This window comes from Ambystoma mexicanum, chromosome 4p (genome assembly GCF_040938575.1).
Source record: "Ambystoma mexicanum isolate Mex_15411 chromosome 4p, UKY_AmexF1_1, whole genome shotgun sequence".
Classification (NCBI taxonomy): Eukaryota; Metazoa; Chordata; class Amphibia; order Caudata; family Ambystomatidae; genus Ambystoma; species Ambystoma mexicanum.
This window is the reverse complement of record NC_090927.1, coordinates 116,658,552-116,680,372: the sequence shown is the minus strand read 5'-3', so window position 1 is coordinate 116,680,372 and position 21,821 is coordinate 116,658,552. Positions and strand designations below refer to the sequence as shown.

General features: G+C 46.0%; 1 protein-coding gene across 1 annotated transcript in view; it reads right to left on the bottom strand.

The window, feature by feature from the left end:
* Positions 1-16,160: 16,160 nt before the first annotated feature.
* The window catches only part of PREB (prolactin regulatory element binding), a 207,874-nt gene continuing 202,213 nt past the window's right edge, over positions 16,161-21,821 (bottom strand). The window contains exon 9 of the mRNA XM_069605510.1: positions 16,161-18,095. Coding sequence (XP_069461611.1) covers positions 18,001-18,095 — 95 coding nt within the window. The 3' untranslated portion in view covers positions 16,161-18,000. The remainder of the gene's footprint in view (positions 18,096-21,821) is intronic.

Genomic DNA, 21,821 nt, shown 5'->3' with positions numbered 1-21,821 from the left:
CACACACTGAAAAACTGTTTTGAATGCTTACCCTGTGTATTTCCAGCTTCTAAAAACATGCAGGGAAAACCGAAGCGGTCAGCACAGTGCAGGCAGTACCCTGCAGGGCCATGGGGAAAAAAATGTATAAACCAAGATGGCAGACAGACCAGTTATAGGTTTGACCCTACCCATTGAGCCCAAAGTAGCCGTGGCACCTACGGTTAACTAACCCCAGCCCTCACCCAATAACAAGACCTAGCTTCAAAACCCTAACTGGAAGACCCGCCCATGAGGAGTAAACAGCCCTAGTTGCTCAGCATGGACTTCAAGATCAAGAGGCTAGTGTTGGGGAGACACTGGCAGAATGGAGGAAGAAGCAGATGGTGGCCAGATGGAAGAGAGCGGTAATGTGTCAGCAGTCAAGAGCAGGAGGAGGGGGTGATAAAATCAAGGCGCCAAGTGGTGGCATCTGATGGTGAGAGGACAGCAGAGGCTGGTAGTAACGGAGGGAAAGACTGGACAGGCGTAGGCAGTAACAGCAGAGGGCGGGAGAAGGAAGAGGCAATGAGACTTTAGGGAGTATTCGAAATGTGACAATAGGAGAATGGTTGCATGGGGAGGGGACAACATCAAGCCACTGGGATGAAAGCCAAGATGATTCTGAAGATGGCTTCGAGGGAGTTGGAGGTAGAACATCATGGGGTGAAGAGGACACACTGAAGGCAATAAAGCCAGAAAAAGACCAACATAGGGGGTGGCTTGGAGGTAGTAGGAGGCAGTGGGCAGAGAGACCAGATGGCCGCATCCCAAGGAGTAGCAGCAAAGACCAGAGCACACGTTTGTGAGAGAAGGCCCAGGGTGAACAAAGAGGCACAACACTTTACACAGGACCAGACAGTGAGAGGTGATGCCAGGGAGAAGCCCAGGCCATACCAAGCCCAGGGACTCCTCTCTAGCACTCCCTTTCGGCTATGTCCACTGACCCATCTGTTTGCAAGAGTTTACAAAAGGGTAAAATGTGGGATACAGTACCCTAGGAAGCCCACCCCTAATAGGAACCAAAGAGAAGGGTTTGGGTTACCCTAAAACCCACAACACCTGGATGGGTGATGTAACCCCTTTTGAACTTGGGCATTTACCTCGAGGCCAGGGCAGCCCAGGAACCTGAATGTTAGGAAGGCAGCAATGGACAGGGAAAGGGTCTCTAAAGGAAAAGGGGAAACACATCCAGACTACTCTTTGTTTTGGGGGACAATCCCATTTTTGAATTGCCAGTTCTGGTAATATATCCCGCATTAAAATGAGTCAATAACAACATATGGTCTTGGCCTCCTTGTTGGTGCCAGACAGAATCCTGTGGCAGGAGGTTAATGTTCTATGTAATTCCATCAACCACATGTCCTTTGTGCTCTTCTACTTCTTCTGATCTATGTGGACTTTTGTTTCGCATTTCTTTTAAATGGGATCCCCGATACCCCCAGACACATATATATGTACATGCATGTATGTATGTATGTATGTATGTATGAGTCATCAAATGTAGGTCAGGAATGGGATGGGGAAAGGAGGATCCGTAGCCCGAGCCAAAGTGGTTTGGAGCTCGGGGAAATAGAGGCTCCGGCACAGGACTACGTTACCCAAAGGCCTCAGGGCTGATGACACACTCGGCTCGCATTTATAAGTGTGCGCCATGCTTCAGCTGGTGCTTGTGATTGCACCCGAAAGCACACACACCACGCTAGCAGCCGCCACAAGGATCTTTGCAATTTCATAACGCAGCTCTGGCATTGGCCGTACCAGCTGCAAAAGGGGACCTGGGCCGCAGCGGTGAATACTCTTCTTCCCGGGCCGCCGGAGTGATTGTGCGCTTCATTCTTGGACTGCGGGGGACACTTCCCTCATTCCCGGGTTACAGCAGTGATTACTGAACTTAATACCAGAGTCCAGGAACTCGGCAGGAGCTGGTGGCACGACCTCCCAGCTGTCAACGAAGGTTCATCCATGGCCCTGAACTCACGCGCGGCTTCAGTTATGTGGATTACATGCACAGGGCATGTTATCATTTTTTTAACGTAACGGGGCAAGTTAGGACAGCCTTGTACCGATTTATTTTGTAGCAAATGCTTCTGGTTGGACTGTTGGAACTGTGGAGTGTGAAATTGAAGTGCTAGTAGGTAGGGGGCACTTAGGATGCTTTTAGGGTGACAGGGGGATGTGGGGTGTGAGTGTTTGGGAATGAGCAGGACCTTGATATAACAGGAGTGAAACATGTATTCAAGTGCACTCTGAGCCAATTTCACAGTAGCCCCCCAACCAGACAAAGCAGAGTGAGGTTTGTCAGGATCACGTGAATCACGGTAGGGAGCAGGGACAGGCATAGGGTGGCTAGGAGTCAGCAGTTCTGGAAATAAGCGAGGCAATATGCTAAAAGTGTGATACAGGCTTTCATTAAGATTTGATGTTTGTACCATCTTCCACCCACCTCCACCCCGCCTATCCATTTGCTGCTCCTAGCCCTCTTTCCGGTTAACCTAACTGCCCCATACCTATCCACAACCTCTACCTAACCCTCTTCTCCCCCATTGGTGGTCTGTATATTCAAAAAAGGCATCTACTGTTAACCCAGGTGGGAGGGTCGTGTGCATGTGGCTTCCATGTTTGGCTTGAGAATGCGGATACGCGGTTCCGACAATGTGGACGATGGAATCACTGTATACGGCTTACCAGTCTCTTAGGCTAAAGTCAGCATCTTTACTCCTTTTAGGACTTATATGTTTTACCAGTCTCAAGCATATGCAAGCCTCCTGCGATGCAGGATAGGTGTGAGACTCAATCAGTCTCAATGGCTTCTTCAGCCCGCTCAGGCTGTACCCCACAATATCCAATGTCATAAACCTATTAGTGCCGCTTCTTGTTGAGGCAATGTCTGTTGGCAACCTAATTCTTGCCATGACACCTACTTGTCTTCTGGAGAGGATTCTTGGTGCGTGATATGTAGGGCAGGTAATTCAGCATCCCTTTCCCTTCATTCAAGCAATGAATGTAGTATATTTGCCTTTTCTTTTAGCAGTTATTTTGACCAAGCCTATAATTCAGATATTCCAATACCTCAGTGTTAGGGCAGAATTCAATTTCTGGGGCTTCTGTTGTCCCATTTTATCGGACTCCTGTTTTGTTCCCCCGTCCTCTTCCCTTGATTCTCTAGGATCTTGGACTTTATTACTGAAGTACCCCTGCCACTGCAACCCTTTTTCCTATGTGGGCATACGTAGCCATGGGGCTCCTAGAACAGGGGAGCTTGTTAAGTACCCCGGTTTAGCCCTACAGTGATTATATCAGTCTATAATGATGTTGTGGCACCCGATGTACCAGTATGCATCTTTTTAAGTCCTACTTTCAGCCATTTTGTTTTTGGCCATCCCTTTGTCAGTGCAAATGACAAATATGCAGGCATCCAGTTGCAGTTGCTCGCACACAGGCTCACTCTGAGCCCAGCCCTGCACCCTCTGTAGTTGTTTGGACTGGTTTAGACTCGTGCTCTACCCCCAGATAGCCCCACACACTAACTGTATGGTTGGACTTCAACATGTGGCGGTTTTATGGGCCAGCCTGAGCAGCTTGTGTGTGTCTGGAGAGCTGCCTTAGCCCATGAGTGAAGGTGCATATTCTCGGGTGTACCTTCATCCTGCCAAGTCTTAAATCTTGCCTGCATTGCTGCAATATTTGCCATAAATATCTCCAGGACAAAGCTTTGTCCTTAGCTAGTCTTTGTTTTGGCTACTGGACGTCTTTCCTGAGCTGCTCCTCGTCTCCTTCTAGTCCTCGACACTGGATGGGTTGGAAGCCCAGTGCTAGGAATATTTATCTGGGCAATTCACTCATGTCTTCCCATCTTACCATCCTGGGCCTAGCGCCTCGATGTAGGACGACTTCATCATCCCGAAGGGTGGTGAGACACCACTACCCAGCCTCTCGTCTTCATCTGGGCTGCCCTGCGTCAGCCCCACCATTGTAGGACTGTTTTCCACTGGCTGGCAGCTCCATTTGCCCTTCGATCCACCTGGAACCGTTTGGTCAGGTTCTTACACCTTTCTGGTGCCGCCTTCATTGTTGCAACAGTGCCTGGCTGTTGGGTCACCCTCCAGAGAAAGCCAATAATTATTATTTTATGTCATTTGGTGGTTGTTGGTATGGGGGTGCAAGTCCCTTCCTGGGTAATGGATCATGCAACTTGACATGTGTAAGAACCCGTGTACTCAACAGGTTGTTTTGCCCTTGTTGAGCCTAGTTCTCAGAATACGGAGCACTGATTACGTACCCCTAGGTCCTAAACTGCAGAATAACTCATTGGAATTCCAATCAGGGAACCCCTGGGTCCAGTAGTACCATGGTTCGCCATTTACCTTCATTGGCCCAAACCCTGCTTTATTTCCTTCTGGAATCTCGTACCTGAACTAGTGCTTTTTGAGGTAGTTTCCTCTATCCTCCTGTGTGGCCAGTTGCTGGCTTTTTGACAACTGTCGGGAAGAATACAGACCTACCTGACTTTATTATATAACCACGGCTCTGCCTATTGGATTCGCCTCTCATTTTTATGGGGAACTTTTACCAATCCTTTAAACTCCAATAAAAATAGATTTGGAAGGAGCGTACCATAACACTGACATTTTTCCTAGATCCCATTTCAGTCTTTGAAGATTCCTTCCAAGAACTAGAATTGTAGTCTAGAACATTGATTTATCATGTATTTTTTAATCACTGAATTATACTGCTGCCTACTGAAATGTATTTGGTTACTTTGTATACCTAATGGTTAATTATGTATCTAAAAAAAAACAAACAGGGAATCACTTTGTGAGTCCTATTCTGTGGACCTAGACCACCAAAACAAACAATTTCTGTAACACATATTGGTGGCCAAACTAGTATATTTCACTATCTGATTATTGATACCTCAACAAAATAAATCCCTCTGGAGGCAAAGCTAACTCTAGGCCTAGGTGCTGTGCTGCCGATCTAAAAGGGAAAGAGATAAAATTGGTAATTCCTGGGTTTATCAGGTCCAACTTAGCTCCAAGTGCGATAAAGGCTCCCTCCAGGTCAGAAGGAGTCACTCTACTGCATTTTTGACCCATACGATGGAGTGAAGTTCTGTAAGAGTATCATCGCTTATCAGCAAAAAGCACTTAAAAAAGAAACATTTGAGTAAGGATTTTGTCTCATTTTATTAAACCCTCTCACGAGTGTGTAGCTATATATTTCTGAAAAAAAAGGGCATTTCCATGCTAGTATTTATCCACTCGTCTATTAGAATTAGTTGTTTAACCATGTATCTCAGGATCGCAGTAAAGGATATCCTATTAGACAGTGGTCGACTGGTTTCAGTGACATCTTCTCATTTTCATCACCTTCATCAGGAGCATATTATTAATATTTTAATTCCGGGATTTCATGAGGATTCACTTCTGAGGAGCTATATTTCATCAATCATTCTAACCTGCGCCGCCGCAGGTGTAGCCAAATATTAGGCTTTTTGTCTCACTGTGTCCAGAACTCGTAAGCGGAATTGAGACCCCCAATCCCTTTTTGAGTTTGGTGAGCCACTATATATGAAAACGTGTTTTTCTACAGTCAACAGTGTGTCTCTTTATACATGACTCGAACGTGGTTACTCAGTCTGGTGAAAGCATAGATTCTAGCACACCATCCTTTGGGATAAGCAAATACTTTGTCAGGCAAGGGCTTTTTAAAAGCAACCACTATAGCTGCAGTTTTAGTGGGACAAAATCCTCTTGGACCTTGTGTGCCATGATCTAGTGTTAGTTTTACTTGTATTCTGGAATAATAAAATCCTATAGTATGACATGTATTACTTACCGTAAAAACATTGCTGATGGTTGTATCTGCTTAGATTCACATGCTGTGCATATGGTCCGACATCAAGTGGTAACCGCATAGTACTGCATCTTGCCTTTCGAGAATTGAAAGGGGACGTCGACATGGGCGTGCCTGTAACACTATCCCTACGTGACGTGTAGTGTACCCAAGAACCCTCACGCGTGGAGGTCCCTCCGACTGTATTTTTTCTGCCAAGAGGTAGCCTTATGACTATCGTGAGTGAGTACAGAAAAGAGAAAGTAGTAAGAAGTCTATGTTCTTTCCATCCGAGCAGGGAGGAAGGGTGGGCGCATGTGAATCTAAGCAGATACAACCATCAGAAATGCTTTTACGGTAAGTAATGCATGTCTTCTGATGTTTGTTAATCTGCTTAGAATCACATGCTGTGCATAGACTAGCAAGCAGTACCCGGAGTTGGAGGTGGGTTGTGAGAAGGAACAGTAGTGAAAAGGTGTCATAGGTGCCTGTCCCACCTGAGAATCAGACCTAGAATGAGTGTCTAGGCAATAGTGTTTTGTAAAGGTGTCTACAGAACTCCAGGTTGCCGCTTTGCAAATGGACTCAAGGGGAACATTTGCAATGAATGCTAAGGACGCCCCAGTGCCTCGAATGGAATGTGCTCTAGGCTTGAAGGGCAGCTCTCTCTTAGCAAGAGTGCAGCAGAGTGTAATGCATTTGACAATCCATCTAGAGATAGTGGATTTGGAGACTGCGTCTCCTTCTCTTCCTGCCACCACCAAAATGAAAAACTGTCTTTCTAAGTGGTCAAGTTCTTTCCATGTAGAACATGACAGCTCTGCGTACATCCAGTGTGTGCAGGGTTCTTTCTCCCAGGCTTGAAGGATTTTGAAAGAACTTTGGTAGTTCTATTGACTGGTTCATATGGAACTTTGAAATGAATTTAGGCGCAAATCTAGGGTGAGTGCGCAGAACCACCTTGTCTTTGTGAACTGTTACGAAGGGATCTAGGATCGAGAGCGCTTGTAGTTCACTTACCCTCCTGATGGAGGTAATAGCTATTAAAAAATCAGTCTTAAGGGTGAGGTCTTTAAAGACTTGCCTTGTGCAAGGGCTCGAAGGGCACCCCCATAAGCCTAGTCAACACCACGTTTAGGTCCCATCCGGGAGCCGGGTTAGAAATGGGAGGGTGAATTATTTTCACTCCCTCCATGAAAGCTTTAATAACTGGTATCTTCCACCATGGCACTTTCTGTTGTGATGTAGTGTAGGCTGAAAGTGCAGCTAAGTGCACCTTTATGGAGTTGAAGACCAGGCCTGAGTCAAGTAAATAAGTTAGGTATAACACAATGTGTGTGGGAGAGCAGTTAATCGGGTTAATGCTCTTTGAGTTGCACCAGATGACAAACTGTTTCCATTTACTGGAATAGCAGTATCTGGTGTTCGGCTTATTTGCCTCCCTGAGAATGTCCATACATCTCTGAGGGAGTTGCAGGTGTCCAAACTCTATGACCTCAGGAGCCAGGCCGCTAAGTTCAATGTCTGCGGGCATGGGTGAAGCGTCGCCCCTCTGTCTTGCGACATGTTGTACAGGCAAGGCAGTTTGACTGGAGGAGATAGGGACATCTCCATCAGATGAGCGAACCAGGGTTGGCGGTCCCACATGGGGGCCACCAGTATCATCGTGACTGGCTCCTGGTGCGTCTTGTGCACAATCTTGTTTAGAAGGGGAGTCGGGGGGGGAGCGCAGACAAATTTCCCTGACCAATGTCTCCAGAGTCCGTTCCCCTTGGAGCGGTTCTGGGGGTATCTGGAGGTGTCATTTCGGCATTGAGCATTCTCCAGAATTGCAAACAGATCTAGCTCAGATCTCAGATCTGGGCAACGGAAAGACTCTGCGGAGTACGTCTGCCAGAAGATTGAGTTCCCCTGGAACATGTTGTGATAACAGGAACATGTTGCATTTGAGAGCCCACTTCCAAATGTTCTGGGACAGTTTGGACAGTCCTGGAGAATGAGTGCCCCCGTTTGTTCATAGCACAAGATGGCCGTGGTGCTGTCTGTGAGGATCAGGATCGTCTTCCCCTGCAGTTGTGTCTGGAAAGCTTTTAGTGCTTTGAACACTGCCAACAGTTCCAAACTCTGTGCGCTGTTTTTTGAAGCAGGTGAGCTACCCACCCTGTAAGAGACGCGCCTTTGATTAGAGTGGCCTCCACTGCGGGGGTGGTAAAGGATTTCCCTTTCAAGAGGTTGTCCCTCAACCACCACTGCAGCGAGAGAACGAGGGCCGGCGAGACGACCACTAGATCGTCCCGCTGTCCACTGGCCTGACACCACTAGCTGTTGAGCCACTCTTGCATTGGGCGCATGTGCAGGCACGCATGAGGAACCAAGTAGATACATGACGCCATCATTCCTAGCAGTCACATAGCTTTGCGTACAGTCACCTCTCGACTGGCTACATACTGAGGGATCTGAAACATGTTTTGGACCCTCTCGTTGGACGGAAAGACGAGGCCATTCTTAGTTCGAATTAGAGCACCTAGGAACGGTTTGACCTGACTGGGATCTAGACTAGATTTCTTCTCATTGATAGAGAATCCCAGACTGAATAAAAGATCTATTGTCTTTTGGGTATTTGACAGACATGTTTCATAAGAGTCCCCTGTTATGAGCCAGCCGTCGAGGTAAGGATAGACCAGGATGGATTGCCTGCGCAGATGTTTTCCTGCCATTATGTTTTCCTGCTTCATTCACAATGTGTCAACAACCGCTACCATGTAACTAAGTTTATTGCAAGTAACAGCGCCTCAATGCCCCTGGGCTGCTTGCGCGCTATATAAATGTAAATAAATAAATAAATGTGCTGCTGCCACCGCTAGTACTTTGTAAATACCCTTGGTGCAGATGCTATGCCGAAGGGTAGTACTTGGAACTGGTAATGCTGGTCTTGTATCATAAATCTGAGGTATTTTCTGTGCACAGGCAACATCGAAATATGAAAGTAAGCATCTTTCATGTCCAGTGTTGCCATGTAATCTCCCTGTGATAGCAGTGGAATTACTTCCTGCAGTGTGACCATGCAGAACTTTTGTGGCTTTACAAATGTGTTAGCTGGACACAGATCTAAAACAGGGCGCATGGTTAGATCTTTTTTGGGTACAATGAAGTACACTGAATAAATACCTTCTTTTACCTGTGACAGAGGTACGATTTCTATGGCTCCTTTCTCCTGTAGTGTCTCAACTTCCTACAGAGGAATTCGAAGATGGTCTGGTGTCAGTCGTCTTGCTCGTGGAGGTCTGAATGTTGGGGACCGGTTGAACTCTATACAGTACCCGTGGGCCACGGTCTTTAGCACCCACTGGTCTGTAGTTATTCCCTCCCATGCCTGAAGAAACGATGTTAGCCGGCATGGGCGGGGACCCGAATCTTCGGGTCATTTTGAACCTGAGGCCGGGGAGCCTTTGGGGGTAGAGTTCCGGCCTCTTCCTTTGCCACGGCGTTGACCCCTTTGGAGATACGGGGTGGTGTAGCCGATATTTCCCTATGTAGAATTCCAATTGTTTCCCGATGAGTATGGTTATTGAGGGAAGAGTTGGCCACGAAAAAGCCGCCTGGACACAGATCCGCTTCTTGTAGAGGGTCTTTGTGTGATCTGGTCCAGTATTTTTAAGGTGTCATGCTCCTTTTTTGCGGTTTCTAGGGCCTTTTCGACCGCTTTTCCAAACAGGTTGGATTCTTCCACTGGTTTGTTTATTAGTGACGCTTGCGTCTCTGGCTTGAATCCAGAGTTCCATAGCCACGCATGTCTTTTCAGGAGTGTTCCCTGAGCCAGGTATCGACCAGCCGTTTCTGCAGAATCCAATGTATTCTTAAGAATGCTCTGGTTCACCGGTCTGCCTTCAGTGACAGTAGGGAGGAGACGAGTACGTAGGGGTTCAGGAACCTCCTGTATGCCGTCCTATAATAAAGCCCACTGAGCATCGGCGTAGCTGGCCAACAAGGTATTGTTGTTGGCCATGCGCGTTGAAAACGCTGCCGCAACCGTGATCCTTTTCCCCAGGGCATAAAGTCGTTAACCTTCCTTATCAAGGGGTGCCTCGCCGGTTGACAAAGGGACCCCTGCCCGCTTTCGTGTAGTAGTCACCACCAGGGAATCTGGGGTGGAATGACCTCTGATATACAGAGGATCTGATGGAGAAGTGCGAAAGAGGGGTCAAAAAGTCTTGGAAATTTAGCTTTGGGGTCCACAGGGCTCTCATCCCTTGGCCTCCTTGGTGTGGGTTGTTCTGAACGGGAAACATGCAGTTCTCAAACTTTTCTCTAGTCCAAACTGAGGACCTAGAATGGTCTAGAGGTGGAAAAAGGTCTTGGGCGTGTTCATCCGTCGAAAAGCGTCCAGATTTTCGTCTCATCGTGGAAAATAGTCCTTCTTCGCCCTCAGTGAACTCCTGAGGTATCGACAGAGGTGAGACGTCTCTGCGCTTCTCCTTAAATTTATGGGTGGGTTCCGGTACATCCCCCCCCAGGCCATCCTTGGACCTTAGACGGATCCTTGGGCCTTTCCGTGGGCCTCGACGTATCCCCGGCCTGCCGCTTCTGAGAATCGGCGGCGACAATCCTGGCCAAGCTGCCAGCGACGTCCTCTGTGGTGGGGAGGCAGGTAGCTTCAGCCTGCAATTGCGAGGGGGTCCTCTTTGCCGGTGTCGGGGCCTCGTCCTCAATGGCTGCCTTTTTCGGCAGTGCCGGGGCTTTATCTTCTGCGACCGCCTTCTTTGGCTGAACCGGAACACCATCGTCTCCGGACGCCTTCTTGCAAGGAGTCTCAGCAGAACCTGATATATTGGAAGTAGCGCCTTTTGTTTTCAATGGCCCGGTCGCTAGGCGCAATTGCGGCTGCAGGGAGGGCTGACGATCCTGACGGTCAGCAGGTGCCGCCGGAGCGTCTGGTGTACCCGTTGGTGCTGAAGTCTTCTTCGACCTGGCCGAAGAGAGACTTGGGGTTGTGCGCTTTGTGCTGTGTACATGTTCGTCTTTGTCGACAGGGTGTGACTTCCCCATAGCAGTGCCTAAGCCGTGCCAAGCGGGCCGGGGACAGGTGATGCGGAACGCAAGCGTTCCGTCGAAAGGTCAACAACCTCCTGTTCGGAGGTATCATCGTCACTCTCGCCGCCGTCACATTCGGTGGCTGCGGCAGCGGGAGAAAATTCAGCCTTCGACATACCGTAGGCCGCCCACCACTTGACTCTACGCTCCTTTAATGTCTTAGGACGGAAGAGTTTACAATCCTTCCTCCTTGTGATCGAGGGGCAAGCACCGGTTACACCATCTTTGCCCATCTTTCCAAGGGAATTTGCTCCTACAATTAGGGCAAAACCTAAATGGAGTCCTCTCCATAGCTGAGGATGGGTAGAGTGACGAATACCGAAAGGGAAAGAGGAAGGAAAGGGAAAGGCATTCTCAATTTGTATAGAAATGTCCATCCCCGACCCCACTCTTCCTACTGTATAGGCCGGCGAAAGGCCCGGCCACGTGGTCGGCAGCGCCGACTGTATCACGTCCGTCGAGTTCTCGAAGGTCTTCGGCGGAGGTCTCTAACAACCGTCGAAATAAGGGACGGATAGGGTGATATAGATATTTTATATAATTATTCGACCAAAGGTCGATGGGGCAATAAGCTAAGTCTTTGACGAGCTCCGCATCAAGGTGACCAGTATGCTGGGCGGACAAAAACAATCTGAGGGACCTCGAAGCGCAAGGGATCTTGGGTACACTACATGTCACGTAGGGATAATGTTACAGGCACGCCCATGTTGACGTCCCCTTTCGATTCTCAAAAGACAAGATGCAATTCTCCGCAGTTACCACTGGATGTCTGACCATATGCACAGCATGTGATTCTAAGCAGATTAACAAACATCAGAAATTATTATTGCCATTTTGGAAACTTTCTTGACCCGGAAATGCGCCCATGTCAAAGGGGGTCCAAAAGCCAAACCAGACTTTGTGGCAAGTTCAACTGCCTTGAGAAGCCTTCCTTTATGAGGACCTCTTGGTGGTATCCAGTGGCCATTGGTACTGTACAGGTTGTGTCTGGCAGTTCTTTCAGAAAGCTGAGTGGGCATGCTGGAAAAACTTTACGATTTCTGTTACTGGGACTTTGGGTTCATGAGGGTCCATAATCTGTGCTGGTTCCAGAATCTGGCATCAGATGTTTGATGTCTAACTTGTGAGTAGAAAAACGTACAAGGTCCTCTCGATCCTGCGTTGGACACCACTGTGGGAGATTCTTTAAATAAATACACGAGAAGTAAGATTCGGCTAAAATTCAAAATGTATTTAAAGATTTGCATGTGTCGGGATGTTTCTGAGTCTTTCCAGTCTCTTAGGCGTATTGGTGTCTTCCCCCTCTCTACATTGGTCTCTTGGGTTTGCTGCAACCTTTTTCCCCACTTAAAGGAGGCGGTCTACCTCCCAGGATACATGGTAGGTGTAAGATTCCAACAGTCACATTGATTTAATCAGCCTCATGAAACTCCCTTTTACAGGAGTGGGTCTAAGCACTCTTCAGGGTCCTTCCACCCCTTCTGTAGCGCTTTTGCATGAGTGGGATGTAGCAGTCTCAATGACATTCTGCAGCTTCTCTTCAGCAGCCCCAAACTTCAATAATCTTGTTGATGCTCTGCCTGGCTTTCTATAGCCAAAAAACACCCCTTTGCTTTTTCCACATTTATCTTCATTGGGTTAGTCCTAGATTTTAATTGTCACACTCCTGGTATCTGTATGGTTAGGGTCTTTGGGTGCATGTCACCAGGGTGGGTGGAGGCAGGAAGAAATAAAAACCCTGTCCACCATTATGCATGGAGCTATACCCTTTAGCAGCACCACTTCGGGTCCCAGCTTTTCAGCGTTTAGGAGGGGATCAAGTTACAAACTATATATTTGGCTGTTCAAATTTTGAAGTGTAATAAGCACAAACAATTCAAGAGCGCAGAGCAAAAAAAGCTGGCATTTAGCAAACGTTTCACTAGGCAAACTAATGGTTATTCTCTTAAAGCACTAAATGGTGTTTCCACACAGAACATTGTCACTACTGTAGTCTATAGATTGGAGACGAGCTTCGACGCAAGACTGGTTTGGTTAATATGCTTGAAGGAAAACTGTGGCGACCTTCCTTAGGATTGCCACAATGCGTCCAAATTTAGTGCATCCGTTTAGAGTTAGGCCGATTGTCAATGTCAACTGTGTGGAAAATACCGGGGTGCATCCCAAAGGTCAGGAAGCATCCAGCTTATAATAACTATTATGGGAATCCTGGTAAAGAACATCAGAGGGAACCATAAACTCTATTAGGGTGTACATATACAAGGAATGCCATGACAGAATTATCTTAGAAGTGTATTGAAGTCTAGAGTTTGAGATAGTAAAAGAATACATGTATAATTAAAAAAAGCCATGAAGTAGGATTTGGGCAATAATAGCTCTTAGATTGCTGGGAAGAAACTTTTGACTGAATATGCTGTAAAAGCCTTCCCCCTATTCCAACCACAGAAGCACATTACATTTGTCTCTCCCAAATGTGCAAGATCCTTTATGATGCGGTGCTTCAACCTCTTCCCTTCCACTAATGTGGGCAACACAAGTAATACCCCAGACAGAAAAAGGAGTGAAAAATTGAGCTATAGATTTTGCATGCTCTCAATCACTTTAGAGAGCACTCGTCCCCTTTTAACACAATGCTCAGGTCTGATAACATTATGTACAAATGCACCAGGAAGCTTAGATTTAAGTGTCTAATCGGTTCTGGATGCATTGTATATCTGGAAGATTGCAATCACTCACAATTGCTCTAACTCTACTATGGATGGTCATAGCAGACACATTTGACTCCAAATGTAAATTTTGCTAGAATACTGCATAGAATTGTTGTAAGTGTGTATATTTTTTTTTGTGTGTTTTAGAATGGGCATTATTTTTAATATGGGCGAAGTTGTTTTAACTAAACTACTCTATATAAAAAAAAAGTCAGGCTTCGAGTGACTATTGTGCTAAAATAATAGCCAATTGGCACAGCTCATTTAAATATCATAACCCTAGAAGCCACACCCCCACCCATTATGTTCCATCTTTGCTTTGCTCTCCCTTATGCCTCATTCTTTGAGTCTTAGCAAACTAAGAAACTCCCCCAGGTGCTCCATATCCTGGAAGCCTCAGGCTGGCCAACCAGGTCCTCTGACTTAGTTACTCTGGAGGTGAAAGCTTCCTTTTCCACAGAGGTAGATGCACCACCTTCGCCCCTTGATCCATTGAGCATGCCCGATTAGTTCCTTAAGCATTAGCCTTTGAGCTTTCAGGAGATCATTTACAAGTTGAACAGTTTGCAAGGAGACAACCTGCCAGGCTGTCATTAAAATGGATGGGGTACTGCCATTTGGCCCAGGGAAAATACAAGTGCACAACAATGCTCTTTGAATGATGCGTTTCAGTGCCACGTGGCTTGTTTGCGGTCACATCTTCAGATTCTATGTACTTAAAAAGGGGCTCACAGAAAAATAGATGCCCACCTATCCCCCTTCAGAAAGTGGTGCCCAAGTTCAGTTTAAGGGTTACTTAATGTTTTCCTCCCAAGCATCACAATGTGGTTCCATTGGTGCGGGTGAATAAGTCCTTCACAACGCCCCAGAACGGGCACCTTGAAGGTTGTTTATTGCCCTGGCCTTTGCTGCTAGTGTCAGTGAGCCAAGGCTCTCTACAGGGCAAGTCTTACATAGAGTTTCATAATGTTGTCCTCCTGAGCACCCTTTTTTCAATATCCAGTCAGAAAGCTCCATGAATCAGGAGGCAGAACACCCAACATTCCTTCTGAATCCCTCACTCAGAGGTAGAGCAGAACTGTAGTTATCTTAATGTCTTAAGGCATTTGAAACTTCAGTGTATGGTTAAGCCCTGCCCAAATGAAACGATGGACCGTCAACTGTGGAGGCGTCTCCCTGAGCGGACAGGCTCTAAGAATTCTAATACTCGCTTGGTGGTTGCCTGTGTTTTGGGAATCATTGCTGATCTTCCTCCTTCTAACACATTCACATTCATATTCATATTCATGTGGTTAGAGACCAGGTAGCTTCCATCGCCTTTTAATGACATCTGCAAGGTACCTACAAATACATTGTGTACACGCTATCCAATGACCGTGAGCACCAGCCTTGTGTGAATAGGCTGTTCTAGAAACTGATTTGGTTAGGTTGTCAAAGCTGTCCCCAGTCATCTGCCATGCTTTTTTTTCAATAGTGTCAAGATTCTTTAAGCAGTAATAACTACACAGAACTCACAGGATTCCTATCACCCCTCCCCCGCTTTCCTTCAGATGAATCACCCACCACAACTCTCCCGGTTTGTGCTCACAGCCACAGAAATAGGGTGCTGGTTAGTGCATTAAGAGAGTGGACATGTGTGGGCATGCAGACTGCTCTGCGAGATGTTCTTATCCCCTGTCCTGTGACCAGGACATTCCTGGGAATCTGGAGCAAGGCGAGCTGGACATACCAATAGCATTGAGATATAATAGGCCGGAGTAAGACACAGCATCAAATAAGCAGACAAAACACAAGCATTTAAAAGTGGGGAAAAAGAAAAAACTGCTCAGAAAACGTAAGCATTGTGCATGGAGCACACAACTATAAAATACAGTGTATATAGACATGAAGCAGAGCTAGAAGCCTACCTCAAACACCAGTAAGGGGTAAAATAAGTTAGTGTTGGAACTCCACAAAAAATAAAATGGGGGAAAAAAGCTGTAGGAAGGCAACAAAGAAATGCCCTGGAAAAAATAGGTTTCGATTCATCAATGGCTTAGCTGGGAAAGAAATATGCAAAGCAGAAGCAATATCCAATAGGCACCTATGCAGCGCACTTTGATACACAGCAAACCCTGTAGAGTAGGTTTCAAATTGGCAAATGTTAGGTTGCATTGTTGGTGTCTGGTGCTCCTAGCAAAAACAAGATGGGTAAGATTGTCAATAAAACAGTGGGGAAGGCAGGTGCTGAGGAGTGAACACCGAAAGCACCAGAGGCATGCATGTCAGTATGGTTATATGAGGCTTGATGGTGGCACTCTGGTGTGTTTTGGCCAAAGGGAAGAGTCAAGATCTGATCAAATGCAGCACTTCTGGACCGGGCGAGCCAGTGGCTTGGGAAGCGGCAAGGGGCCGTTAGAGAAAAAGATGGGGGATTTGGCATGGATCCAGCCAGCTCAACATGTTATTGGCAGGTACAATTTACAGAATTCAGCATCTCAGAGAATGAGGCAAGAGGACATGTCCTTTTCCATTCCTAGAATGTTTATTGTAAACATAACATTAGTAGAGGTCTAGCCTTCCCATTGGAAATCGCCTTGATGCCATCAGCAGTACCACAAATGGAGCAGGGTCTTCCAAACAACGGTTGTTGCCAACAAAACCCTAAACTCTCTCCACCGTACAGTTTAAAAGCCAGAGAATGATTCAAGATGCTTAAACACCTAGCGGCAATTATCGCTATAGCAATTCCTAATCAATGAAGTATGCAAAGTCTCGAGGTAGGACAGCAAAAGCTGTAAGTTGTTCCCATCAGGACATTCTTTAGCCCTTACTAACAGGCCTGTCCTAGCCTAGAGGAACCTGAGGCACTGGAAAACAAATAGTTAATACAACATCTTAAGACTCTACGGTGATGTCCTTACATCATTGCTTTTAAAACCGGCAGAAAAGGTTATTTGCGCAGTAAAATCTTTTCTAAACTGGAGGCCATAAAAGTCTTAAATTAACAAAATTGCAAGATACTGACATTTTTACTGCTTTCTTTCGAACAAGAACAATAACAGTTAAAACTATAGGAGATCAACTGAAGGGACCGTAATCAGAACTAAGGACATGGAAACGAAAGGGACACTTAAGGTCAAGCAACGTATTCCAACTATATTATGAAACTGGAGGATGGCAGTGTGAAGAATTAGCTTGCAAGGGCCTCTGAAATACTCCTCATTTGTGGAGATGTACCTAGTCACTGGCAGTGTGTCACCTCTCCATGTTGGTGAGGTGTGCTGTTCTCTTGCTCTGGCTAGGATTTCTAAAGATGTAAGGAGGAGTGAAGTGCACATATCCCAGTGCCTGCAGAAGGATGCATGCATCAATGACTAATAAAAAGGTGGAGCAAAGCATCTCTCCATGGGCATGCTTGATGAGCGGAAGAACACATGTTGGAAAAGCAGACACGTGACCCCTCTCGCCCTGAACCTGAACAATTGAAGTCAATATTCAGGGCTTCAAATGGGCACAGAGGAGAGCCTCACTGATAACACTACCTTAGCTTTATGTCGCTTTCAAGCCACGCCTGCATGGCCACATTTTTACAGCAGCCACCATGTGCTCACTGGGAATTTCAAACACCCGTGCAATTTTAAGGCCATGTACCCCACTTCTTGGCAGGAATGGGCAGCATGTCACATATGTATAAGTGGGCATGGTATTATCATCCAGATGTAGTTGGATAGGGGGATTCCACTGAAAGTCTTAATGCTGCGGTTGACAGCTAGGGACTAGCCATTGTGGAAGACAGTAAGTGTCCATATAGATGCTGGGCCATTAGAAACATGAACATAGCATGGACGCTCAGGGTGCATTGATGGGGATGATGGCGCTTGCTCTGGACAACACGAATCAGGCTCCAATGGTCCTGCAGACCGTTGCCTATATTCATCTTCAAAAATGATGGATACAAATAGTCCAGCCCCTGCCCAGTTGGCGTTTGCAAATTCCAACTTCCATTCTTTCTTAGTACATGCTCCTCAATTACTCTGTGTTGAATCTCAAAAAGGCGGCATCTGAAAATACACACGCTGTCTGTAAGGAATGTAAGAAGCAGTGATGAAACAGCTGATCACTGGCAGAACCCGATGTGACCCAGCAGCAGTCCAACATCGAGCACAGGTCTGGCTAAACCACACTATTTCCACATGGGGTTACCAGCAGCGTCCTGCCGCAGCATGCGACTCCCCACTCGCACAGTCTCTCCTGCTTGTTGTATCTAAATGGTTATCGCTATGTCCAGCTCGATATCAGAGAAACCAATGCAGATTCTGGTTCAGAGCAGGTGCTGCAGGGTGCTTCTCAAGAGACTCTCCACTTACAGGAACCCAGGGAAGACGTGCATCAGCAAGACAACTGCAAGGATCACCAGCAGGGCAGACAGCACCAAAAACAGCCAGATGGGAACCGTTCCTGGGTATAAGAGACAAAGAAAAAGCGCATGAGACATTCTGAGATTCAGTGCATTCAAGGCTGGATCTTTTCAGGCATTTGAACCAGATGTGACTGTGTCTACGACCCGATTGCTCTGTGCACTACACACATCTTCATAGTCATGTAGACCCATTATACATTCTTGGCCATCCACGAGAGAATTACCAACACATAAGTGGGAATTTAATCCAAACAAGGGCAGGCGCAATGGTGCACCGCACATGGCCGGGCTCGGAACAAACAAAAGAAAAAGAAATGTGTGGGTAGCCTATAGACTGGTCTAAAGTTATGTTGTCCATAGATAGCCCTTGCTAACAACGCAAAAGTCAACTACCAATACAAAATGGACAATATGCATTTCTTTCCTCCTGTTTTACAGACATGGTGAATGTATTTATATCCTAACCAACAGAAACATTGGCTAATATACTTCCATTTAAATTAGAACACATTTTTCAAGTCCATCATATACCCCTAAAAGCAATATATTACATTATGCAATCATATTTTGCACATCAGGTAACATTACACATTTGTGCATATATACACACACATTTGTGTATATATACACGTGTATCCAATTACATCTTTGAAACATGCCCTCTTACCACCAGGTCGGGTTTTAAATATACACTCCTACGGAAGACTTAAAAGTGCAGCTAAGGCACCTGTGCTTCATGGCAAGTTTTCCATATGAAGCACTCTCTTATAGAAAAGTGCAACCCTGAACATGCCCCGGCAGTTTTTATCTTAAGGATGTTCTAACATTTATTTACAATGTTTACATCTCTCATAGCTAAATGTCTACTAGGCTTCAAACATCAAACCAGGAAAACACTTTCAGCTCTAGACAGTTAAAATAACTTTGCAAAAATAAAGAGGTACAAATAACTTTTGTTTATAATTACCAAGGCAAACATTAAGAAAGCAAACATAACCTGACAATATTGAATAAAGAAAAAGATCAAAGAAAAAGGAAACTACTTCTGGCTAGGAGCAGTTTCGTTCCAGTAAGTGAGGAGGGTCGAGGACAGCTACTGTTTTACATGTATACTTTTACTTATGTTAGTGAGTGGAAATGAAGGGACCCCAAGTAGAGTTTGTGGGGATAACAGTGAGTGGCTGGGGTGGTGGGGCTAGAAGGGTGGGGGCCTCTTATAGTTGCTGCTAATCAATAGGAACATAAAAAGTGGATTAGTGAAGGTGAAAGGTCATTTGGAATATTGTGAGGAAGGCATGGTATCAATCAGTAGACACAATGGATACAAGTTTGAAAACCTTTATGAATTTGGTTAGGATGGTGAAACTCCCAACTTGCCCCAACTCTAAAAAGGAAGTAATATTGAACAAAGTTCATAACATTTCACAGAAACTTTCAAATGTGCCCCTTGCTTGCGCAGGACCACTCTGCTACCTTTACCTTTTACAATTGTCCTCTTCATTCCCATTTTATCGGAACACGCAACCTTCACCATTTAAATCATATCCATTTTCGCTTAATTCTCTGTTCTTTCCTCCTCTCCCTTCTCCCTCCCTCCTCCCCGCCCTTCCTTTCTTTTCTATGCACTTATTCTATCAGAATTGTCCCTTGACCTAGTATGATAGCAACATTTGTCTCCTCCCCCTCGCGTACCTGTTCCCCCCCATCCCCGTTCCAGCACTATCTGAAATGTTGTCAAACCTAGTACGATAGTCGCTTGTTTTGTTTCTCTCCCTCCTTCTCATCCCTTCTCCCTCTCCTCTTGTAAAATTCCGGCTCTACCAGAATGTTGTCAGGCCTAGTACGGTAGTCGCCTGTCTGTTTTCCAATCCTTATCTATCTTTGCACTTGCTCTATCGGAAATGTCGCCAGGCTGAGTATGATAGTTAATTTCACATTCTTTCCGTTCATGGCCTGTAAGAATGTCATTGTATTTTTTCTTGTTCCCTCCCTTGCCGTGAAGCGCATTGAAACACATTGCATATAGGCGCTATATAAATAAACTATCATATCGTATCATATCATATATAAAACAATAATAAATATGTCCAAGTCAGTCTGGTCAAAATAAAAGGGCCTATTCTAAGAAAACCTAACCTTTCCCTACTGCTCAAGATAACAAACGTGCTAAGGGGATACAAAAAGGAAAACAATGCGTCAATAATAAATGTCAGAATGGCTTCAGCACCAACTCCCTTCTCCAAGTTCAACCCCACAGGATCTAGAAAGTCTCGCAATAAACCAAGGATAGGAGGATGGCACCGTTCTATCAGTCTTGCACACTTTGGCTTACTGGTACAGTTCAACAGTTCTATCTCTGGGTTTTAACTCCTGGGAGTTCAATCACTTCCTTAGGCTTCAGCCGCCTTTTCATCAATAATTTGTATTTATGCTTTCTATTTCTCACTGTTCTGTGCAGGCTTCGCTCTGCCAGCCTCTAGCTTGTCTTGCATCACTTTATCACACAACTTCTTATAGGTCTGCACAGTTTCCCCTCTGCCGGGCCTGTCTTTTGATGGGGGTTCCCTTCCCTAGGTTTCATCCAAAATATCTTTCACTGTCGAAGGCTTTCAAAACTGCAAGGAATTTATAGAGACCTCTGCATGACCACTTCGACATCTCTTTCCATATTCCTTCAATTCACATTATTTTCTCGCAGCACCAATGCCCCTTGGCACTTGTAGTTCTGATTCTCTTTCACTTGCCTTCTTGGCCTTTTTAAGAGTTCTTATAGTCGACTTTTGCACTCTTGGAATGATCCACAATTCACTTATTTCATTTTCCTCTTATTCAACTTTCTTTCATTTGATCTCTGCTTACAATATGTTTCAAAAACAAAGTTCATAACATTTTACAGAGATTTTCAAATGTGTGCCTTGCTTGCGCAGGACCACTCTGCTACTTTGTTTCCTTTCCCTTTTACAATTGTCCTCTTCATTCACGTTTTATCGGAACACGCGCAACCTTCACTTTTCAAATCACAAGCACTCTCTTTAACATCAACCGTAATTTAGTTGCTCTCGATAACTCTACGGTTGTGCTAAATGACTTGCATTCATCTTTTCCTCGCACTTCAAGGAAGTCACCAGCACATCCTCTGCTCCTCCCACTGCTCCTCCCCAACTCTGCCATTTACCCCGGAGGGTCGCGGGCTCTTTCCTGGCACCTGGAAGGTTTCTTGCCTATGCTCGCTCGGCTCTGCTTTTCAGACACTCATGGCTTCCCGAAAGCTTGGCAATCTCGCCTGGCTTATTCTCGTTCCTCTCAACTGTTGATCAGCCCGTTGGTCTTCCAATTGCCACACCCAGGCTTGCCTTAGCCTTGGGAGTGCTGTTCCTTCACATACCCAGCCTCGCTCAAAGTGTGCTTGTGCGCACCAACTTTTATTTTCACAGGGAGTCTTGTGTCAGGTGTACATTATTAGAGCTACGTGCCTGACTCTGCCCGGCCTTATTACAGGGACAGGTTTAATACAAGTCAGGAGAGGTAATCTTGAATACCTCATTCCTCACACTTCACTGCAACAACAAAACAAAAAACACAGACTCGCGCAACAGCACACAACGAATCCCGGCCGCAAACACCCCAGGCCCAGCCAATGGACCGACCGGGCTGAGGCTGCCAACAGTACATCACTGCACTCTTGCACTTTTCCAATCTCCTCCCACTAACTCACTCACCACCCTTCCTTCCTCCCTCCCTCCCTGTTTGCCTCCCTCCCTCCC